The sequence below is a fragment of the Octodon degus genome, unplaced genomic scaffold, assembly GCF_000260255.1.
Source record: "Octodon degus isolate 3935 unplaced genomic scaffold, OctDeg1.0 scaffold00252, whole genome shotgun sequence".
Lineage (NCBI taxonomy): Eukaryota > Metazoa > Chordata > Mammalia > Rodentia > Octodontidae > Octodon > Octodon degus.
The window spans coordinates 1,005,244-1,028,734 of record NW_004524828.1 but is presented as its reverse complement, the minus strand read 5'-3'; the positions used below and the strand labels follow the sequence as shown (position 1 = coordinate 1,028,734).

General features: G+C 36.9%; 2 protein-coding genes across 2 annotated transcripts; one reads left to right on the top strand and one right to left on the bottom strand.

Moving 5' to 3' along the window:
- Nucleotides 1–4,307: 4,307 nt before the first annotated feature.
- Pex2 (peroxisomal biogenesis factor 2) lies at nt 4,308–20,935 on the bottom strand. The gene is made up of 3 exons (XM_023706342.1): nt 20,815–20,935; nt 8,231–8,339; nt 4,308–5,264 (listed from the first exon to the last, which is right to left on the bottom strand). The coding sequence occupies exon 3, from the start codon at nt 5,245–5,247 to the stop codon at nt 4,330–4,332; it is 918 nt and encodes a 305-aa protein (XP_023562110.1). The 5' UTR covers nt 5,248–5,264; nt 8,231–8,339; nt 20,815–20,935; the 3' UTR covers nt 4,308–4,329.
- Nucleotides 20,273–22,158, top strand: LOC111813988. Its single transcript, XM_023706340.1, has 3 exons — nt 20,273–20,287; nt 20,891–21,691; nt 21,848–22,158. Exons 1-2 carry the CDS (start codon nt 20,273–20,275, stop codon nt 21,638–21,640), a joined length of 765 nt encoding a protein of 254 aa, XP_023562108.1. The 3' UTR covers nt 21,641–21,691; nt 21,848–22,158.
- Nucleotides 22,159–23,491: the final 1,333 nt, after the last annotated feature.

The following is a 23,491-nucleotide window of genomic DNA, read 5'->3' as shown; positions in this document are numbered from 1 at the left end:
AACGTTTTAAAAAATTCCTATTTACAAATACCATGTTAGCACTTTTGGAAAACGGAGTAGGAACTTTTCCCTCTTTTGGTCTACATGACTTTTAAGTGAATTTTAAAGTGTACATTTAGCCTGGCTTAGTATAATTGTAATCCCAGCACTTGGGAAGATCCCACATTCCTGGCTAGCTTAGGGTACATAAAAGTGTGTAAGATCAGTCTGAACTAAATGGCAAAAGCCTATTTCAAAATACCAAAGAGCTCCAGGAAGACAGCTTGGCAGTCTAAGGTCTTGCCTGACAAGCGCAAGGACCTGGGTTCAATCTCCAGTACTGTGCAGATGCGGGTGTGGCGCATGCCTATAATCCCAGCAGCGGGGAGGCTGACAGATCACTATAAATGCAAGGTGCGTAGTGAGACTCTACCAAAGACATCAGCTGATTAAAGCACCTAAGCACCCGGTTAGGCAGATGCAGACTTGGTTCCATCCCTCTCCCACAGTCCCTCGCAGGTCATGCCAGCCCAGGCCCTGGGGCGCACTGAGATGGAGACTGAGACTGGGCATGGAGGCACCTACCTGTAATCCCAGCACTTGGGAGGATGAAAACAGGAGGATCACTATGAGTCCGATCTGTATAGTGAGACCCTGTACTAAATACATTTAAAGAAAAAAAAAAAAAAAAAAGCAGAATACCAAAGAGGGGTGTATTTTTTTCAGTAGGGAGTCTGATCTTTAATATGTAATTTAAGATGCACAATTCAGATTTGTCCAAGTTATGGTTGGCTTGAAGTCACATTTTATTTTCTTGCAAAAACCGTGACTCTAGCAAGATAGAGCTTTTTTATTCTAGCAAATTCATCATTAACTAACCATCTATGTAGATGTTTAACTTTTTTGAACTTAAAAATTAAGCATGAAATTTTAAAGAAATAATGTATTTAAAAATATTGATCTGAGAAGCAAAATAGTCCTTACAGAAAATCTGAGAAACATTACAAAAGAAAATCAAAATAAATTTTGAGAAGTATTATTGTGAGATGTGTTCCTTTTTACTTCATTTTTGAGACTGCATTTACTTTAGTATGCTAGTTTTTAATTTATAAGCACTTAACAATACTCATATTTTTGCATAAAATACTTCTCTATGGTAATTACATATTTCAGTCTATTACATATCTATACTATTTTATTGCTATTTCATATTTTTAAAAAAGCTATGAAGAGTACTGTATTGAACAACTTTTCAATGGACTGATTCTTCAGCTTCAGTGGATACAAGCATGTCCAAATCAACTTGATTTTGAAAATCAGTTTCACCTAATCAAATAGATTTTTATTTTCTTTGGTGTTTGGAAAAGGAATGAGCTATTCTACTGTTAATGTCATGAAAGTAAACTACTTAAAGAATGCCACACTTTTGTATTTTTTGGCCTCAGGAATGACATGCTTTAACCTTGTTTGACTTGTTACAGTTGCCAAAATAACTCCATTCAGAATTGAGTGAAGTACTGTACAAAATGATGTTTTCATTTAAAAAATTAAAACTTTACCTTTTTATGTGTGTGTGAAAATAGGGAATAACAGATCATTTGGAAATGTGAAGGCAAATTCTGTCTTGTTTCATGATTTATATACACTTTGAAGAAAAAAAGACAAAGGCAAAATATTTGTTATTAATGTAAATAAACAGCACAAACTATGATTATTCAAGCATACATGACAAACTAGGATTAGATTAAGAGAATCAAAGATCACATGTTTTATAGACAACTTGGTTGACTGGTTTGCCTGACAAGAATGTTTCGAATTTTTGTCACTGAAAATATCTTAATACAGTAACATGTATTGAGTGCTATTAGGAGTAACAGATTTTGGTCAAGTGTATGTTCCAAATAAATCAAGTTCTGCCTTTAAATGCCAGCAGTTTGAAAACAGTTTCAAATATAGTAATACTAACTCCCCTGTCCTGTTAAGCAAATTACACAGAACACAATGTACCTTTATTGATGATCCATGGTCATTTTTAAGCCACAATTACTGCTCAAAGTTAGTCATCAGTGACTGAGTGTTACAACAGTATAGTCTTTTTAAGAAATATGTTATCTTCAATACCAAGTTGCCTGTTAATGATTGTAATTGTAAACATGCTTTTTTTTTCTTTTAAGTTTCGTCTTTTTTTATCTGTTAATCTGTTTGTGAATGTTCACTAGAATCCTATTCAAAATAAAGCAGCCATTAAATGAGCACTCAAGGTACTGCTCCATGAGTAATGAAATCTACTGAGATTTTTTAAGCCTAATAATGTTGATGAAATCTAACAGAAATAAGAATCCTGACTCACACTTTATTTCTATAATCTTTTTTTTTTCATTTAATCACACCTCTCCACAAATCATCCAATGACCCTTTAAAAATGTAAATGTAATCATCTTACTCCTTTGCTTACTGTCTAATGGTTCCTTATATCTGGAATCAATCTTTATCTCCACTTCCCCATAGTCCTTTAACTCACTCACTCATTTTTCATCTTTCTTTTATTCATGGTGATTTCCTCCTTTCTCTGAATAGGTAATAGGACTCTTCTCTCAAATGTTGGGCACCTGCCATTTCCTTATCTTGGTATTTCTCTCTGCTTGGCTTTCTCCCCATTTCCTTCAAGACTCTTGAAATTTACTTCCTCGGAGGCTTTTCATGAACATTCAATTCAATATGGCATCCCTTATGGCTGTTTCCGTGGTCTTTTTTATTTTCTTCAAAGTACTTCTAAAATCTGCAATTATCTTAGACATGTGTTCACTGTCTACTACCTTTCCATGAATGTAAACTCCATGAGACCAAGGTTTTGCTTTATTCATGAGTACAATACAGAAGAATGTAGAGGCTCAACAAAATAATTTTTTAAATAATGATGTATTTAATTTCTTTTATAAATGAAAGAGGTAAACATTATGAAATGTCGATTTTACAGGTGAAGACATGGAATCGTAAGGAAGATAATGTTTACTTATCATTGAAAGCTGGGGAGTTATGAGCCAGGAAGTAAGACAGGCCTCATGTTAGCTCTGACTGATACTTCAGTTAAGTCAGATATGCTCACTGAAGCCCACTGGATATTTTAGATACACAACAGAGAATGTGTATGGAGAATAAATTACATGGAATAGATGAACGAAAAGTATAAAAATACTTATTTTTCAAAGGTAAGACATAAATAACTGACAGGTTCTTGAAGCTAAAATAGAAACCCATTATTATTACTGGGCTCAGTCTGACCCAGCATTCCTAAACCTTGAGCCGTGAGTATTCTGGCAGTGTCCAGGAAGGCAGAGACTGAACAGAGCCTTTGGGACTTTCACTTTCACTTGGCCAGAAATTATGAATATCTGCAGTGAGGCAGAGGACCTGCAATGAGCACTGGGATGTTAAATTAGTCGCAAATCCATCGATTACCTGCCATCAGCTTTTGGTATGTTAACTATCTTATAAGAAAAAAGGAACAACAACACACATTATCTAGAACTAAAAAATAGAAGACAGCATTAGATATTATAATACTAAGGTATGCTACGCAGATTCACCTCCAAGGAGGGATTTGTTTCTAGCTGTGAAACATGTGCAGAAAAGGAGTGATGCTATATATATATATATATATATATATATATATATATATATATAGAGAGAGAGAGAGAGAGAGAGAGAGAGAGAGAGAGACTCATTTCATAAAAACAGTAATCTACTGTCTGAGAACAGAAGCTCTGAATCAAAGACTGGAGGAAGAGACACACTACAGAGTGCTCTCCTTGTCTATTGATCCCCTTGGTCCTCAGATTTCATTTCTAAGCTGCCTCAGCAACTTTTATTTTCTGAAATAAGCAGTCAACTGGGAAGGAGAGGGACAGCTAGGAATTGAACCACCTGAAAACTGGCTTCAAAGTACAACTTAAAATTACAAGAGGCACCAAATCTTAAGGTTAGAAAATATTGTCAGATTATGATATTATGCCATGTCATCTCTGAAAATAAAGCATGGTCCTAAATACTTTATTTTAAAAGTTCAAACTCTATAAAGTAGCAAAATGAAGGAACATTCTTAATAATCACCTGACAAAAAACCTCTCCATCATTAACATTGAAAATCAAATCCAGTAAATTTTAAAATAATGAATATTAGCACAATATGTTCAGAACCCTCTTTACAAGTGACTAGAATTCAGTTGTGCCTAGAAAGGGACTGAAGACAGTGGCTGAGAAGCGCAAACCTTATAAAAGACATCTAAATAAATGATTAATATTGAGGTGTGAAAACACATTTTTTTTTCGCAGAGGAAACAGTTTTAGTTTCTAAGGAGCATTCACTTCTGACATCTCAATTCCTGACTTCAGTGGCTGCACACTGTGCACCTCTTTGCCACATTTAGGACAAGTAAAGTACATGTCAAACAAGAAACTGCTCTTCACACAATAATAGCAGAAAATGTGCTCACAGCCTATGATGTGAGGCATGGTGGGCCACTCTCCACACAGAGAACATTCTTTGCCACTGCTCAGTGATGTAGTGTCACTACTTGGGGCACCAGTAAGGGGGATACACCATGAGGATAATTTGGCTTTCAACTTCTGGATGTTGATAAGTGGCAAGAGAAAAATCAGAAACTCAGCAAAACCATGCCAGAGGAGTTCCCTATTCATATACTCAAAGCCAACTTCACGCATGTTTTGGGGTTTGCAAAAAACAGAATGAATGCCTAGGAAACGCTCCGTTAAAGTGGCAAATTTTCCCCTTTGAAGGAAAATCAAAAAATTAACTAACTCACCTAACTTCAAAAGTCCAAACACAAGATTCACACACTGCTTGACTTTCCCAAACGATGCTAAATGATGATTTCGAAACAAGTCATAACATCGCTCTTCTAGCCACCTCCCACCAATGGTACATGCAGCATACCAGAGTTTCTGATTTTTACTTGGTGGAAAGTAATGTGTATTTGAGGAAAGATCCTTTTTGTACTGAATATTCAAAACTGATTGTCCCACAGTGGCATTTTTGGAGTAGATGGTGAATCGCCACAAGAAAAGCCACAAGAATGCTTTCACTTCTGGCTCAAAGCGAGCTAACAGCCCTGGTTTAAATCCATGGAAGCATTGAGAAAACTGGGACCAAACTAGCTGCTCCAGTGCCTTGTTTAGTTCCAGTGCATCCAGCTGACTTATTCTTAGCACTCTATTTGTACTCTTTGTATCATCTTCTCTGGAAGTCATGTCTTCTTCAAAGGTATCTAGGAAAAAAACGAGGGAATATCAAACAGTTGCATTCTTACACTATCTCTCCCACTTACGTATGGAACACAACAATTTACAAATTGCACAGGACATGCAGAAGACAGGACTTCAGTAACTGTAAAAGCAGTATAGTAAATAATCACTTCTACTTGGAACTTCTTTCTTTTTACTTTTCCTCTCTTCCCCCTTTTCTATTTTTTTTTAACCTATACCCATTAAAGGAATAACAGCCAAAAAATAATGAAAGAAAAAAATGTACTCTATTTCCACAAACATTCTTCCATTAAAACTTTGATCAGACATCTCATTTTTGATTTTTGGGTACTGGGACTTGAACACAGACCTGTGTGTGTGCTAGGCAGAACTCTACAACTGAGCTATAACTATAACTTCAGCTGTTGGGTCAGATATTTTAGTACAATACATTAAAATCCTGAACTTATTATCATGGATGAGTTTAATCATAATAACGTTACTAATGGAGAAACATGATTGTAATAAATACAACAAACTACATAGAACATGGCAATGGGTACTTAAGACCTCAATTTAATTTCTAGTACTTATATTCACTCCAAAAGTATATTTTTCACCCAGTCACTTAATCTATGTTTTATACTTCTAAAGGGTCAGAAAAAGAAAAAAAAAAAACAAAAAACAATATATGTCTATTATCCTATCACACTAACACAGAAACTGACTACTACTGAACCTTAGCGCAATAGTTAATAATGTAGAGAGTATCAGTGGCTTAGTCATTTCCTCCATCACAGGGACAAAATACCCAACCCCTGCAACTTAAGAGCAGGAGGTCGATTTTGATTCACTTTAGTAGGTCTCAGTCCTTTCATGGAGACAGTATGGTGGAAGGGAGTGGCCAGAGGAAAGCTGCTCACCTTGTAGCCTCCAGGAAGCAGAGATAGCAAGGGAGGAGATGCAAGGAGACATGCCCTTTCAGATCGGGTCAATAGTGCTCTGCCTCTTCTACCCAGACCCCCACCTCCTACCAGGAAGCCAGCTATAATGCCTCCATTATCCAATCACCTTCCACATGTATGAGCCTTTGGGGGCTATTTTAGATGCAAGCAATGACAATTGTAGTAAGGAGATAAAAATGTACACATCAGGCAATACTTCAGCAAAGAAAACTATGACACAAAGATATACACAATGATTTCATAAATATATCAAGGTAACAAGTACTAAATAAAAAAAAATAATGAAACAAAAGTTGATTAGTGGTTACTCAAAATACATTCTGAGGGGGTCTGCCCCTTAGCTCAGTTCTTTAAGTGGCTGCTTCAACAAAACAGTCAGGCTCAGGTTGCTGTGGTTCAATCCCCACAACTCAAGGCAGCCAAACCTGCCTGAAGGCATTTGGAGGAAAAAAAAAAAAAAAAAAAAAAAACATTCCGTGCTACCCAATGCAATTAAAACAATGTGTTTTAATTGCACACATAGACTAATTTTTTTTTGAATGAGGAATCAAAATCAGGACCTTGTGACTGCCAGGCAAGTGCTTATGCAGCTGAGCTATATCCCCAGGCCTATAGACTAAGTTAGAAATTTTAAATTTTACTAATAAACTAGCAAGTCAGAACTATGACCAAAAAGCATACTTAAGTTTCAAAAATGAATCCTTTGTGTGATCTTGCTTATATATGTAGAATCTAAACATATGTAAATTATAGAAGACTAAAATACTGGTTGCGGAGGTTTAGGAAAAATGGGGAGATGCTGAATTGAGAGGTTGTTATAATATGAAAAATTCTGTATTTGACACAATAATTAATGGTGGATAGCAATGCTTGTGTAAATTAATTTGATTATGGCAGCTATTTCATAATGTATATATATATATATATATACATATATAAGATCATATTGTTCACTCAATATCTACAATTTTTAGTCAATTATAGCTCTATATAACTGGGGAAAAATAAAAAGATGTTGAATGTTATTTTTTTTTTAGAAATCAAACCATATACAACATTGTAGCAGGACACTCCTATGACATTTTTATCTTATCTCTTATTTTACTAGCTTTTCTTTTTTTACAAAAATTTATGTTAAAGAGAGTATAGCAATTATTGATACATTAGAAGTGGTAAGCATACAGAAGACCAAAATGACAGATATTTCAAGTATGATTTTAGTATTACACACTGCTATCCTCATTGTACTTTGTGAATAGTTATTTGTTATATGGTAAAAGGACTGAAAAATACACTGTACATGCTAAAATAAAGTTGGTATGTTATTAACTTTGTAGTATGCTGGATAGCACAGCTTTTTAAAACATAAGTTTCAATAATACCTCCATGGATGTATGATAGTTAACTACGGCGTCAACTTGAACAAGAAAAGCCTAGATTGGTTTGGCACAGTTCTGAGTATGTCTGGACGACTGACTTACTGAAGAGGGAAGGGGTTTAAGTGACATCAACCAATGGGCTTGAGCCTGGATGGAATAAAATGGGAAAGGAGAAAGCCTTTCTTTTGCTTCTTGGAGGAGATCCACTCTTCGCTATTACCTGTGGACATCCATCTCCAGGCTTCCAGTACAGACTGTTCAATTTCCAGATATGAACTCACATGGGGCTCTGCAATGGACTCCAGGCCTTCAGTTTTTGACTGGATCCTTTAGAATGCCAGCATACAGAGCCCTTTTGTGTTTTTCCATACTTGACTCTGAAAGCCTACCCTATAAATCCTTTATGTCATATACACACACCTATAATTTATACTAAATGTGTCCTGCTAGTGATCCTTAACTGATACAGATCCTAGATGACTGAATGGCAGAAGCCTTTATCATTAACAAATTCAAGTACATGCCACAAAAATAAACAACAAGCAACAGTTGTAGTAATAGTCATTTGATACTGCTTTCCATCATATTAGATAACAGGGATGTTTTTCACCTCTAAATGCTAAATGTATTCTGAGGAGATCTCACCTTTTCCCCTTCTTGCAGCTCCTTCTTGATTTGACAGCCTATAGCTATGGCTGTGGGGATCTTGGTTGCACTTTCTTTTCTGAAATCTTTACTTTACTCTTGCCAGGAGCTACAGAATAGAAAGAAGATTTCAGAAAGACACAGTTCCTTTCTTCACACTAACAATTCAGTCCATTTCTAGCCCAATCCATTGAGTCTTTGTCCAAAATATTCTTCTAATGCATTTGTCACCCTCCATCTGCCACAACTCTTTTCCTATACTCTGGATGCTCTCATTTCCCTGCTGGATTTCATCTAACTGCTCTATCCACTTTCTCCTCTCTTCAGTGGAGTACTCACTGCAATCTTTCTGAAACAGAAACCTTCCCAAACCTACCTAAAGATTGCTTTCCTTCCAAAACAATTTGCCCAAAGTCATAAAGTACCATGTTCTCTAGTTCACTAGTGGATTTTATTGTTTGTTCCCTCTGCACAGAACATATATTCCTATTCTTTAACTGAGAAACTACCGTCACAAGCATCACTTCCTTCTAAATCTCCAAATTTGGACTAGCTGCTCCTAGTTGCTCCTTTGGTATACCACTTTTCCTCCTTTGTGGAGTCTATACCCTGTACATAACTGCTCTTTACTGTCCATTTCCTTCTGTTGTAATGATTATTTGCATAATATCACAACACAATCATAGAAAGTACCAGTTCCTGCCTGGTATACTCAGGGCTTTCTACAAATACTAGATGAATGAATAAATAGACATAATGAAAGGAAAGTGGTAGAAAATAGAAGTTCTACCCATGAACCTTTAAAACTATTTCAAATTACCATATCCAGACTACAGGTTAGTATTTATTTCACAGAGCCAGCCAAATAGCTCAGCAAATTAAAGCACCTGCAAGGAGGCACAAGGGCCAGGGGTTCAATTCCCGGCCTGCCATGCCGGCCCTGCCCCCAGGGTGCGCTGAGACATCAATTGACACTAGGCGTGGTGGACACGCCTTTCATACCAGCTCTTGGGAGGCTGTAAACAGGCAGATCCAATCTAGTAGGGAGACCATGAACACCTTGTGGACCATTCCCTAAAATACACACACACACACACACACACACACACACACACACACACACACACAAATCACAAAGTTTGTGGTGTATTTAAAATCTATCAGCTAATGTTTGAGAGGTAGTGATATGATACTGTATCAGTCTTAATCCTTGTGGGACCTATAATCTACTAAGATGGAAAGAGGAGAAAAGCAAGGCTATGTTACATAACAAGGCATTTACAGAACAATGGAATAAATGGTACACAAGGGAAAATTTAGGGCACCACACAGACAGAAGAATCTTTTCAGATAGGCAGTGTCTAAATAGCCTTTAGTAAGGATTAGTAGTGTCAGTCTCGTAAAATTAAAATAGTACTTCAAGTACAGGAAATGGCAGAACAGTCAGAGGTGCAAGGACAGAGATGGCTGGAAAACAAAACAGAGAAGACAGATCCAAATGGTCCTTAAAAGATGCATTTCATTAAAAAGATTAAGGGGAGTATCTGAGTAATTTTAAGCAAAAGACTAATCAGATTTCCATTTGAACTGCATGTTCTGGCCACCATGAGAATGTGTCAGACTGAGAAGGCCTGGAGACCTCGTGATCAGTTAAAACTTGTTAAAATAAACTAGTGAGGAACTAATGATGGTCTAAATTAGAAAAGTATCAGTGGGGATGAAGAGGAAGAAAGTACCTTTGAAAGCTATGTGGTGGTAGGGCTGGGACTGTGAGAATTAAATAAAACCAAGCACAGCACAACACAGTACTGTCACGAACACAATGAATTAATAGATATATAGTTCTCTGAAACCAGAAATAGATGAAGTGGTAGAAATCTGACAGAAAAGATCATACATGCAGTTTTAGAGATCGCGGACTTGTAAGAGGCATCTAAATGGGAAAATTCAGTGGGTAGTTATGTGAATATGAGGGAAAATGTGGGTGGAGAGTTTTATAAGTCTGAAGTGCTTCTAGTAGAAATCTATTTAAGTCTACTTGATCTAATTAAATGCTAACATGAGGAAAGCTGTACCCCAAGCAAGTAGAACCTGTCCACTTACAGAACATTCAGCTTTTTTGGTAACAATATAATCTTATTTCATAGTTTTTACTAATATAAAAATACGTCTATGACAAAGATCCATATATCTTTGGACATTCAGTATTTCCAAGCCGTAGTCTTCCCCAGCACGAGGTTGCATGCAGTTTCACTGTTGTTCTAGTCTAGTGGTTTTCAAACTTGAGAGCTCATCAGCATCACACAGAGAACTTGTCAGATTGCTGGGCTTCATTCCCCAAATTTTTGGTTCAGTAGATCTGCAGTGGGACCCAAGAATTTATATTTATAACAAATTACCTGGTGATATTAAGAACCATGGAGCTAGTACACTTCAATACAAAATCTATTCCATTTTTGCGTATCACCCAGAGAGCTCAATGCTGGATGCCAGACCTCCAACTAACTTCTGGTTAGTTCTAATTTCTGTATCTACACAAGTGATTATAAATTTTTCAGGGATTCAGGTTTCCCCTTCTTCTATTAAACAGTGTTTATGAGATTCAAACATTGTAAGTACTGCTATCAGTACACTGTAATCACAACAGGTGTTTGGGATACAGAAATAAAGACATGTCCTTTCACATAATAAGGAAGGTCTAGAAAGGAGCTAGAAGGCAGAAAAGAAAAAATAACTAGGGCAACAATATAGGTGTATGGCATTGGAGGTTCTGAGATACATCAAATTTCAAAACTTATCTCAACAGGATAAGAATTTCAAATTATGCACACAAATGAGTATGATTACTGCTGTTTTCACCTTCTTGCAATTAATAAATTTTTCTAATTTATACGCATCAATTATGTAACTGAAGGGGGAAATTTTTTCAAAGAATACTACCTCTTAAAAACAGCATATGCTAACGAAAATCTATAAAAATACTTGCTTACACTTAACAAGTTACTTCTTACTCATTACTCAGGGGATAGAGATCTCAGAAAAAGTATGCAGGCTTGTCTCCATCTCTGCAACAATATATCCCACCATTCCCCAATGGAGTCTTTAGTTGCAGGCCATCTTTTAGTCCCCCTTTTGTGTCTTTTCTCCTGGACCTAAAATACCTATCTTTCTGCCTATTAGTCCCACTGCTCTACACTATCTACCCTTCACATTCCGATATTCTCCATGAAACCTTCAATGATCCTAGTTTCTACTGATTATTAGCATTTTTAAATCTCTGATAGCAACTATCTGTGCCACTCAAGTCCTAAAACATAGGTATTGTGATTTAAGTCATGGGAATACATCTATTTTTCCCAATTTTGCATGTAGACCAGTTAGCATAAAGTACCTTTTCTTGCACTTATTTCTCAAAGCATCTGCTACCTACAATGTGACTTTCATACCTATCTCAGTTTTTCTCAAGCAAAATTCTACAATTACTCAGGATTTGGGAAAATATAAGTAACTCTTCTACTATAATAGTATCTACAACTTTGCATCCTCCACATATTTCCATTCAGTGGTCAACAACGCAAGGCAACTTTTTTTTTTTTTTAAATGTATCTTGTACAGGGTCTCATTATGCAGCTCAGACTCGTAGTGATCCTCCTGTTTTCAGCCTTCCCAGTACTGGCATCACAGGGCTGTGCCACCATGCCCGGTCTGGGTGGTTGGCTCAGTATGCCTGGGGGCAGGGCCGGTGTGACATGCAGTACTGGGGATGAAACCCTGGCCCCTGCACTTGCCTAAGCAGGTGCTTGGTCCAGTAAGCTATCTTGCCAGCATAAGGAAACTACTTTTGGAAAGCTCTGACCATACTAGACATCAACAGAAATCCAGCACCAAACCCCTTACTCTTCACACCCATCTGCTTGGTGTTGGATTAGATGTTCTTCTTGTTTTGAGTATACAATGAAATATTTGGCTTATCTTACAGGGCCAGTGGTGCCAATTTATGTATCTTTAATTACTAGTGTCCTAACAGTTGCAGATTGTGATGGATGAACATCTCAGAGAATTAACCATAAAAGGTTCGGAGCAGCTGCTCAATAAATGTTGGCTGAACGTCCACGCTACAAACCAGTAGTTTGGTAGCTAATCAGTCTACTACCGAGATACATCACGATGACCTTGGATGGTGAGAGAAAACTTCTATCTCTTCCTCAGGTTCCTTACTGACAGTGAGAAACTGATGAAGAGAGAGGTTTCTTAGAAGTATCCTGTGTTTCAAAACTCTCATGTCTGGGGGAATCACACTTCAGAACACTTAGGAAAGACAGGAATTTTTAATGAATGCCAGAAAAGGAGACTTAACACAGTCTCTAACAGATCCACTATTTAACAATACTTATAAAAAATTCTTATCCCTTCTGTTACAGTTTAACATTTTTTTCTCCCCAGGCCTGGCCTCAGTGTTGATTAAGAACAGCTGGGCTTGCTCTCTTCCCTATATAATACACTTTTATAGACAAAAAGACTCATTATTAAATTGCTCTTCAGCCTTTGCTTTTGGAGATGAACAATTTGTTTCTCTATTATTGTGTTAGGCTTTTATTTTCCAATTTTAGCCATTTCTGTGATTTAGTCTAGTAGTCAATATAAAACAAACATTGTCCATTATACAACAAAGTTCAGTCAAGTGGTATAATTCTCCTATACTCTTATGTTTCTACATAGGCAACTATAACATAGTATAGGAAAAAGCAGATTAAAACCGTTCTTGGCTAAAGCTCTTGCTCTTCCACTTGTTATATAATATTAAAAAATTCACTGGGTTCATTTTCTTCTCCTAGAAGCTGAAAATCAACAGCTACCTCACAAAGTTGCTGATATTAAAGATAATGTTATCCAAGTGGCTTGAAAATGGTAAAGCAGGCTTATTACTACATTGTTGCTACTCTGGATAGAGATAGGCATAAAAGACTGAGTTGATTTGGGCAAATCTCATTTGAAAGACTAAAATCTTCATTACTACTCATGTTAATGCTTTACATAACCTACATCAAAAAAATTTTTTCCTGAGAACTATTATCACTAAAATACAACTGTGACCATTAAACTAGGAGTTTGTTGTCATCATTATGTGTATAAATAGAAGCACCAGGACAGAGGGGGCACTGACACTGTCCAGAAGAGCTCAGTCCAGCCAAACTTGCATCTTGTCTGAGAAGAGATAAAGCAGTGGGATTTCTAGACAACGGGGATGAGTTGCTCCCAGCATGACTTACTCCCAGGGCTACTGTGCCCCATCAGTATGGTTGTGCCTGTTATCTAGCAGTAAAGACATGTCAGGAACACTTTTGATAGTATCAGACTCCAGGAGGCTTCTGTCCACAGGGAATGGTACAGGTAGTCCAGGACAAGCATCCAAACGTAGGCTCATCACTAATATACCACATTCAGTTCCTCCTTTCCTTAACTCCCACTTCAACTCCCCCCCCCTTTTTTTTTTCTCTCTGGCATGGTACAGATATTCTACAGTAGTGCACTGGCTGTAGAGAAGGGTAATGCCCAGGAGCTAGAGAGGCTAAACAAATGAAAATAACTAGAAACTCAATTAATGACAATTATATAAGACCTTTTTCTCCACTGCAGTGGTAAGATCTGTCTATAATTGGTATGAAACAGAAAAAAATGCAATAAATGTCTTCAAATCACATAAAATTATTCTGCAGTTAATATTTAAGCAATTTCTGACTCTCTGATGAATGGTTAATCAACCGAAACAAAATTTATTAAGCACCTAATGCCACACACTCTCCTACATACCAGAGATTTGATCTAAATATACATAACTACCAGTTACCTTCTTTATATTCAATATTTTTAAAGAAATAGGATGTTAGTGTAATCAGGTCTGACTATTGATTGCTGAAGTAAAAGAATGGATCCCAAAATACAAAAACACAAGGGTCATCAAACTCTCCAGACAGAAAAAGAGAAAAATGGCAGTTAGGACAAGGGAACAGTTCCATAAAAGCCCTGAAACATGCAGGCTCCTGGCTATGCTCTAGTCAGGATATATGGGAATGAATTTCATCTTGTGCTTTATGTGTCCTCTGTTATTTAACCCTCATCAATGTGGTAACATCTGTTATCTGGAAGCAAAGAGACAAGTTATCTTCTATAACCAGAGAAGGGCCTAGCAGTAGAGACTGGTGAAGGGTCAATCTGACCACGTTGTAAAAAGCACCTAAGTTAAGGCAATTGCATTGATTTTGTAGGTACAAATACACTAAAGAGAAGAGATGTTACAGACTATAAATTTTAAAAGATTAACCTAATAGAGTCTAATGAGTGAGTCAAAGAAAAACTATTATTTACCAAGATCAATTAGAAAATGCCTACAACTCAGAGTTTAACTAAATTGCTAACCAACTGCTGGTAAATCAGAGTAACTTAACTTCATTAAGAGCTATGGAAATCAACAAGATTACATTATCCTTACTTTTCTGGATTAAAACAAATCAGGCTACAGTACTTTAAAACTTGTGATACACTGATTGATAACAGCAATGTCCAAACACTGGTCAGTCTGTTTCCACTTTGCTTATAAGATCCTAAGAAAGGTCTAACAATTTCCAAATTATTGGCTCTACATTTAATACCTAGATTCATAAATGCTGGCTCAAACTTGAGTAGTTACAAAAAACAGTTAACTATTTTATAGGGGTTGAGATTGTTCTGAATTCAAACACAAGTTCAATTTTTTTTCAGAATATCAAAATAAACAGTAGTTTTTTTTCTTTTTTATCTTTTTAATACTCAATCCTGTCACCCCGCCCCTAATTTTCCAAGCTAGTCTAACTTGAAGTTTGTAAAGTTAACTCTGGGGGACACATTTATTAGTCATGCAAAAAGACAAATAAAATTAAAACTTGGACATACAAATATTAGTATTAAAGAAGGATCCTACTACATTGTGAACAAAGAAGCTTAAAGCAAAATCATGAATACATAAAAATCATAGTGCCTACTAGAGTTAGTGTGATTAACCTGTCACATAAATATGTTTAAGACAGAATGATCCAGCACTAAAAACTATTAAAAAGATCTCCTGCTGACATTTTATCACTAGACATGTCACACAACCTTTTTTTCCCCCACAGGGGAAAAAAAAAGGAAACTCTTGAAAATTCATTTACAAAAAGCAACATATAACCTTATCTCTTAAACAGCCCATGTTTTCATTTTATGCTTTTCATTCCCCAAAATAAGAACTTTTCCATCTATTTCACATTCAGAAAACAAAACAAATGACTTTATCTCACTGAAGAAAGTGGAAATCTTCAGGATCTATTTTAGAGCTACTGTAGAGCATAGTACAAATCATGAATGAATATATTTTATTTAAAAACATGTTATTGACAGAAATCTATCAATAATAATGTGGGTATTGTGAAAGGCCTGTCAATATTAATGTAATTATGATTAAGGGGATAACATGGATTTTAGCTATAGCACCAAGTAACATCTCCTACATTGCTATCAATATACACATTATTATTGACCTGTCCCAAGACTCAGTACTAGATATATTACCATTAAACATATTTGTCAATGCATACTGCCTACAAAAATTCTACATTTAAATTTACAGTCTTGTAAACTTTGTTAGCAGAAACGTGGCTTCCAATTAAACTCTAAATTACCATATGCACCAATATACTTCCTGCCAAGCTGTTTCTCTGGAGACAATACTCAACTGATTTGTCATATAACAATATCACTTTCATACCATTTTAAGCATTCTAACAGTCAAAATTGACCATGTATGTTTTCTCTCTAGATGTTTAAGTTTTAGACTAAAATTTCATATTATGAGATCACTAAATTAAATTCTATGACTAGAGAGCTTAAGTTTTGAATCTACACTCCACTATTTTATTTCTTTTGTGCAGTCAAATAGATTTACTGTCCATTGTATTGAAATCAATAGTAATAAATGGGACATGCATCAAGGAGGGATTTAACAGGACACTGATTCCCAGAACACATTTCAAACACAGGAAGGAGAGAAAAAGCAATGGTTGAGACCTCTGAGGACACTCTGACCTCTGGCACTCTGAATAAGCCTAGAAATCAACTCAAGTTCAAATCCCACTTCTGCCACAGACTTACTCAGTGAGCTGTCACTGCTCTTATGGTTCCTCCTTTTCAACAAACTAAGAGGTAAATAATGCTTATAGATAGCTGAAACTATAAAGCCCAATCCTGCTCATTTACTATAAAGAAGTCATGTTCAATTTTAAAATTGTGTGAAAGATATTAGCTCAATAAATTCCTTCAATGCAAACTTCCTTAAAATCCAAGTCTGATTTTGCTTTTATGGGAGCAGTAGTGGGTTTGATAAAACTTTTACAAATATGAAAAATAAATTTCCAAATAGTATCCGTTTTCCAAAAAGACAAACAGTGATAAGTAACTTGCCACAAATGATAGAATTTTTTTTTCTTTTCATTAGGAGACATGAAGAAACTCAAAATAAATACAAATGCAAAGACTATAATTAGTCTTACATAATAAATGAGTGCCTTATTTACTTTAGCTACGGTACATTTGTTCAAGTACCTGAAACTAATATAAAATAGCAATTTTAACCTTAAAACAATTTAAAACACCTTGACCAAACTTTATAAATCCATTTTTTAAAGAAGAATGAGGCTTTCATACAATTGGTATTTCTGAATCTGTAGGAGAAAAGGCATAATGCAAAAATAAAATCTAATGCTGAGTGAATACTGGAAGAAGGGTAAACAAGCTGTGATTAATTCTGTGTTGCAGTCTAGGATCAACAGATTGTAAGACTCTGGACAATTCATTTACCATACTACATTCTTCATTCACAGGAAAGAAAAAAGGAACTATAAAAATAGTCTACCTAAAAATCCCTGTAGAAATTAAGAAACCTTGGAAGAAGGTTTGCTTCTTTTTTTTTTTTTAAAGCCACTTTCAATTCCAGAAATGGTAATATTGAACAATATTAGTTTCAACAACATGGTTTTTTTTTTTTTTTTTTTTTTTGGCAGAACTGGGGATTGAACTCAGGCCCTTGCACTGGCCAGGGAAGCGCTTATTCCACTGAACCATCTCCCTGGCCCTTCAACAACATGTTTGGAAAGGATAAAGTAGAGAAATCTGAGCAGGGCATATAGGAAAGATTCTTTATTCCAAATAAGAGCTGGGCATTAAGAGAATCTCAAGGAACTTGTTAGTTTGTAATAGTAGTAAGCACACAGCAATCACCGGTTACTAAGTGCTAATTGACTACTACAGCTAACTACCTTGCACAAAATTAAATAATCATTCAATCCTTATAACACCAGGATGTTCTTTTCTACTCTAAACTAAGGATGTTTGGGACAGAAATATTATCCCATGTGTGTAAAACTACACTGATAAAAGTGGAAGAACTCTGAACTGAGTGACAAAGCAGTGATAGGTCTATTAGGAAAAAATAAATACGTTAGGGTGGTACCGCAAGACTCACAGATAAGAGGCATCTTAGAGTGGAGGCATGATGTACTACAAAATAATTCAGGAATTAGCAAACAAGGATATTAAACACATGAAATAACTAGATCTTTAAAAAATACTATATTCTATAAACTTGGGAAGAGTCTTAGAATGTACTTGCTTACGAAGAGAATTTCAAATGACTTGAAAATTAGTAGACTGCATATTTAACTGCACCTTTTATGGCACAAGAAAAAGTGGAAATATCCCCAAAAGAACAATAGGCATTAACAATGGAATAGAAAGGACTACTTATGTGGCATATATTATGTGTGAAGAACTATATACGTCCTTTACATTTTCTCATGGCAGCCTCATAACACAGTATTATTATCATCTCTATTTTTTAAAAAAGATAAAGATTCAAGTTTAAGAAGATTAACCACCTAAATTCAGGCTGTAGATCAGTGAAGTTTTGGTAAATATTAGAAAAATTGAGGAACTCTCCTTAAGAAGTTAGAAAAATGGGTCTTTAGTACACTCTGATAAAATTTAATACCACAAAACACACAGCAAATGTTTTTGTTTTGTTATTCAATTACAATTTCCAATTTTACAACAGATGGGAATAGAAACTATAGAGATGTGGTGAAGTTGCCCAAACTGACTAGGATGCATGACATCTACATTCCCTCCCCTTTTTCTCTCTCTACAGGTGGTCACAGAAGCATTCGAAAGGATTTACTGTCAAATTTGAACAAAGGAAATACACAGATAAAAAATGAGGTGTGACCATTCATTTTAACTATTACAAACATGCCAGTTTTATCCAGTGAACTCTGGAAAGGCATGATCAAAACAGAATTACTTTAGAGCTATTTATTGGTTTTTGTCTTTTAATACTAAGAAACAAGAAAGCCCCACTTGGATGAAATTTTATTTCACCTTCTTTTCAGGAAGGTAAAGAAGGAAAATTTCTGATTAAAAAGAAAATATATTAGAGAAGCAATATAGAAAAGGGTATTTTGATAGTTGGGCACATATCAGAAAGATCAACAGGCATTATCTTCCTTGCCACTTAAGTACACAAACCACAGGATTAGGCTTAAAAAGTCAGTGCCTGGACACCAGAGATGGGGTAAATGGAGCAGATCAGGATTTTTCTCCTTAGGTTTCTTATATATCATGAAGGAATGGATGTGGAGCACAGAATATTTACATATACTATAATTTCATAGCAAAAAGATAAAGGAAACATACAATTGCTTCTTGGTTGTCCAATCCATATCAAGAGGGGGAAAAATGGAAATTCAGAGTAGAACTTTCATCCAGAAATAAAGATTGTGCATATAGCACATATTTTCCTAGTGCTATAGGAGCCTGCACACAATTATCACTTGCATTCCGGTATGCAAGGGCGACATAGTAACTTTGAGGTTACTTGATGTTGTGAGGAAAGCAAGGGGCTAGGACCTAGAACCTTAACAAAGCTCTCATGGTAGGCAGACTAGCTGGCTAACATTTTTGAGATTTTAAGGTGTAGCTCCTGAACTTGTAAAATGGAAATTAACTGCCCTATATATGAGCAAAACTTTTATGGCTGAGTATGGGGAATAAAGAAAATAAGGAATTATGATTCTGATCACAAAAAAGGACTTGAAACATATCTATAAAACAAATAAAATTAATATGGGCATAATTTTAGAAAACTGTAATGATCAAGTGAGTGCATGTTGAATACAAATGATACCTGTCCTAAGGAACATAATTTTAATGCTAGAAAGAAAAGTAGATTAGATGGTATAAATTAAATTTTCATAAGAACGCTATTATAAAAGAGGAACACATAAATAACTGCCCTTTTTAAAATACAACCGAGTATGATTGCTTTGTCTTTCCTCAGCATGGTTCCAGGAAATTTCTACAGTTCTTTGATGGAACAAGTTTAAAACCACAGACTGAATGTTACCTTTAACTTCTAAGAATGAGGTGAATAAGGCCAAGAAGCAAAGGTGCTCAAACGCCAGCCAAAATCAGGACTAGAACCTCAGTCTCTTGATTTTTGTTTAGTATTGAATTCTATGTCCTGTTTGCTTTCATTTTTTTTTTTCTTTTCTTTTTAAAGAAAGAAAAAAGAAGGTTCTTTTGTTGACTCTGTAATTAATTTTGCAGTTTCTTTTCTTCCAAGTCTTTTGGTTCAAAATAACGAAATTCTAATCCAGTAACTCCTAATATGGAAGAGATCAGAGAAGAAATAAAAGAAAAGGCATTCACCCCAAATTCATTCTGTTCAGATTTAAATCAAGATGACACACTAGTTGGAAAGTGTTTACAAAACTGTGTGTGTTTTTGTGCGGGGTTAGCCATAGGCTCCCTGTAACTGCTCAAAACCCAAGATAACAAATCACCAAGAGGCGCCTGGTCACAATACAGAATTTCAACAACTTCATCTCTGTTCGTAAAAAGCCCTTAAGCTAAATGTCCGGGGTATGGAAAATGGTACCTAAATAAACAACAATCTTTATGGTCTCAGAAAAAATGATAATGACTGTCACTTCCGTAAGTCAATGAAAAGCTTCTCACAAGCGATTCTGTAATAAAATTCTTATCACCTCCTCACCATCAGAAAACTAAAACTGGTTTTTAAGTCTGTGGACTCTCAAAAACGCAAAATACTTAGGTTACACCCATTTTCTTTCGGTATAAAAGCAAACACATAACTCTCTGTAGAATGAACCCTCGTATTTTATAAAAATATGAAGACTGGATACTGAACGATCTAAACTGTTCATAATAAGTATCTGGACGAGCGGCCTCCAAGAGCGAGGGAAAGTATTTCAAGTTTGCCTCTAAAATGTCACTGAATGCAATTCAGAGACTCGGTGTGTTGATTTTCTTAATGGAGCGATTCTAAGGAAGTTTTTAGGAGTTTAGATCTGCTTTAGAGCTCTTCCCGAAATTGAAGTTTGGTTTGCTTCCGACGCCAGTCAACAGGGCTGCTGGACCAGGGCGAGCGTCACACGGTCGCGACGCTTGGGACCTCCCGCGCCGGGCAGCCCTGGGCTGGCTCTCGGGCAGACACTGACCTTAGGAGTCTGCGAACCGCCCACGCTCCGCGTAACTTTTTCAGAAACATTCTCTGGAAACCTTCCCTTTTTCTAGCCGAAGCAAGGTTACACTGGCTTCCGGAATTTGCGGGCTTCCGGAGCGACGCAGGACCCGGAAGTGGTTATAAAGGGGGGGATTATCCCAGCGAGAGCTAGAACGGAACGCCAGAGTGGGCTCAGCGAAGGACTCGGCGGAGCCGAAGGGCCGGGCCGAGGAGCCGAAGGCCGAGCACCCGAAGGGCCGAGCACCCGAAGGGCCGAGGAGCCGAGGAGCCGAAGGGGCCACCCCGAGCATTGTCATTGGCTAGGAAAACGCTTTCTGATTGGCAGAAGAGTGGCGAACGCGACGACACCGGGCCAGAGGCCAGGCGGTAGGGGCGGCGGTGTGTCGAGACCGCGGGAGGGCCAGGGCTGTCCCGAATTTACTCCTTGCCTCCTAACGCCCCAGCGGCCGGCGGGGAAGCGCCGCCCCATGGCTGCGGGGCGCCTCGGCACCTCGTGGTCTCGGCGCGCGCCCTCAGGAGCCCCCTTGTGGGCTGACCCCGTGAGGAGAGAGGCGGCCTCCAGCCCCAGGCGCCCGCGGGGAGCTGGAGCTCGGCAGCGGGGGTCGCGGGGTCCGCCGTGTAGACTCGGAGGCCGGTCCTGGCAGCGCGGGCGGCTCGCGGGAGAGCGTGTGGGTGGAGTCCGAGGGCGGCGCCCCCCGGCGGCTATGTCGCCGCTTCCTTCGCCTGCGGGGCTCGCGGCCGAGCGCCTCCGCTGCTGGGCGGATGGGGCCCAGTCGAGACTAGAGGCGCGGCGCTTCTAGGTTTAAGAACGTTCTTCTCGCCCCCCAGTCCGTCCTAGAACAACTTCAGCAGTAAGAGTTTGTCTTGGAGAAGCAATGTTGCAGAAAAGCTTTTTAAATTTTATTTGAGGACTTTTCCTTGTGAGACAAGAGTTACTCCTAATATAAAATGTTATGTGCAAGGTAAAAAATGTATTAATCCTAACATGAATTCGTTTTTGCATTAAGGATACACAGTTTGACATCACATACCTGGAATGTGATGCAGCTTTCTGTACTTGGGTGGAAAAAATGGCCTGAGGAGGAAGATGGTGGTGAAAGTCCTTCCCACCAGATGAACCCGCCAGTACAAGTGAGGTATGAAAATGAATGAGTGAAGAGGAAGTTAGTTGTAACAGGACTATTTTTTATGAAGTGGAAGCTACAAAATGACAGGGTATGTAGTTTGATTTAGGGCAAGAGTGAAGAATTTCTAAACCTATACCTATGAATGTGGCCATTGGCTGAGCCTGCACTGAGATGTGCTCACAGTGTACAGGGTTTCTAGAACATGGTATAAAGGGAAATCAAATACTCATTAATTTTATATTGATTCTATGTTGAAAATATTTTGAAAAATTTAAAATTACGTATGTGAACTAAAAGCTGTTTGAGAGGGACTAGATCTTTCAATCAAAAGTTCTAAAGGAAGGCAACCCTATTGTTGTTCTTGTAGCCTACAAATAGACTGCTTCACTTAATTTTATGAGGTGAGGAAAGACCTTCCCCACAAAAACAAAAAAGGCTGACATAGAGGATATTTTCAGCAAACAGTTCTACTTCGTGGAATTCCTTGTGGGTCACATGGACATCATAATATAATAAAAACATCAAATTATCAAGAAATTTGAATTAAATGGAAAACACAGCTTTTTACATATTGGTATTAAGTTTTTTTAAAGTTTTGGGTTTAACCTACATAGAGTATACTATAGCATATGTTTAATTCTGCAGTGAGCTAGTAAGCTGTTTTTAGGGCAGCTTTGTATCCAGTATCTTTATGCTTGTTTTTAAAATGTGTTTATTTACATTAGTTTATTTAACAGAAGTCTTCTGGGTTCAGGAATACTACTAGGTTGTGTCAATAAAAACGTGAATCACAAAAAAAAGAGAGATGCCCTTTGCTTTTTAGGTGCTAATCCCTGTCAATTCAGAAACAATAAATGCATAGACAATGACAGAAAGTGTTTTGTTGTAAATGGTTTACCTCTGTAATTGTAGTTGTTTTGAACACATTAGTTGTTTTAAACCTAGAATTTATATATTCCTACAGGCATAAGCTTGTCTCAGGGCTTAAGAAATACTAACAAAAATCAGTATAGACTCAATTTATTAACTATGAGAAAGAAAAAAATACTTCCTCATATCTAAATATAAAGAAACATTTATAATAGGATATCCTCTTTGTGTTTTAGTGAGTTTATTTTGAGGAATTTAATAATAAAAATGTAAAGAAGACATTGATTTATGCCTCTAACTGTTCACAATCGATGACTTTAGGTGAATTTATATTAGCATATTACATTGTTCATAAATCAACAATCAGTATATTTGAGTCTTTTACCATTGCCGCTGTAACAAATTTTCAAGAATCTTGGAACAATGTATAGTTGATCATCTTATAGGGCCGCTGCTCAGAAGCCCCACATGGACCTCAGCGGATGAAACTAAAGTTGCCCACAGACCTCCTTTTCTCTGGATGATCAAGGGAAGTTTCTTGATCTAGTTTCTTGATCACTTACTATTTTGGCTAAATTTAGGCTCTTACTGTTGTCAGAATAAATTATTTTTTCCCTGCTCTCAGCTAAGGTCTATTTCCAGGTTTTGGAGGCC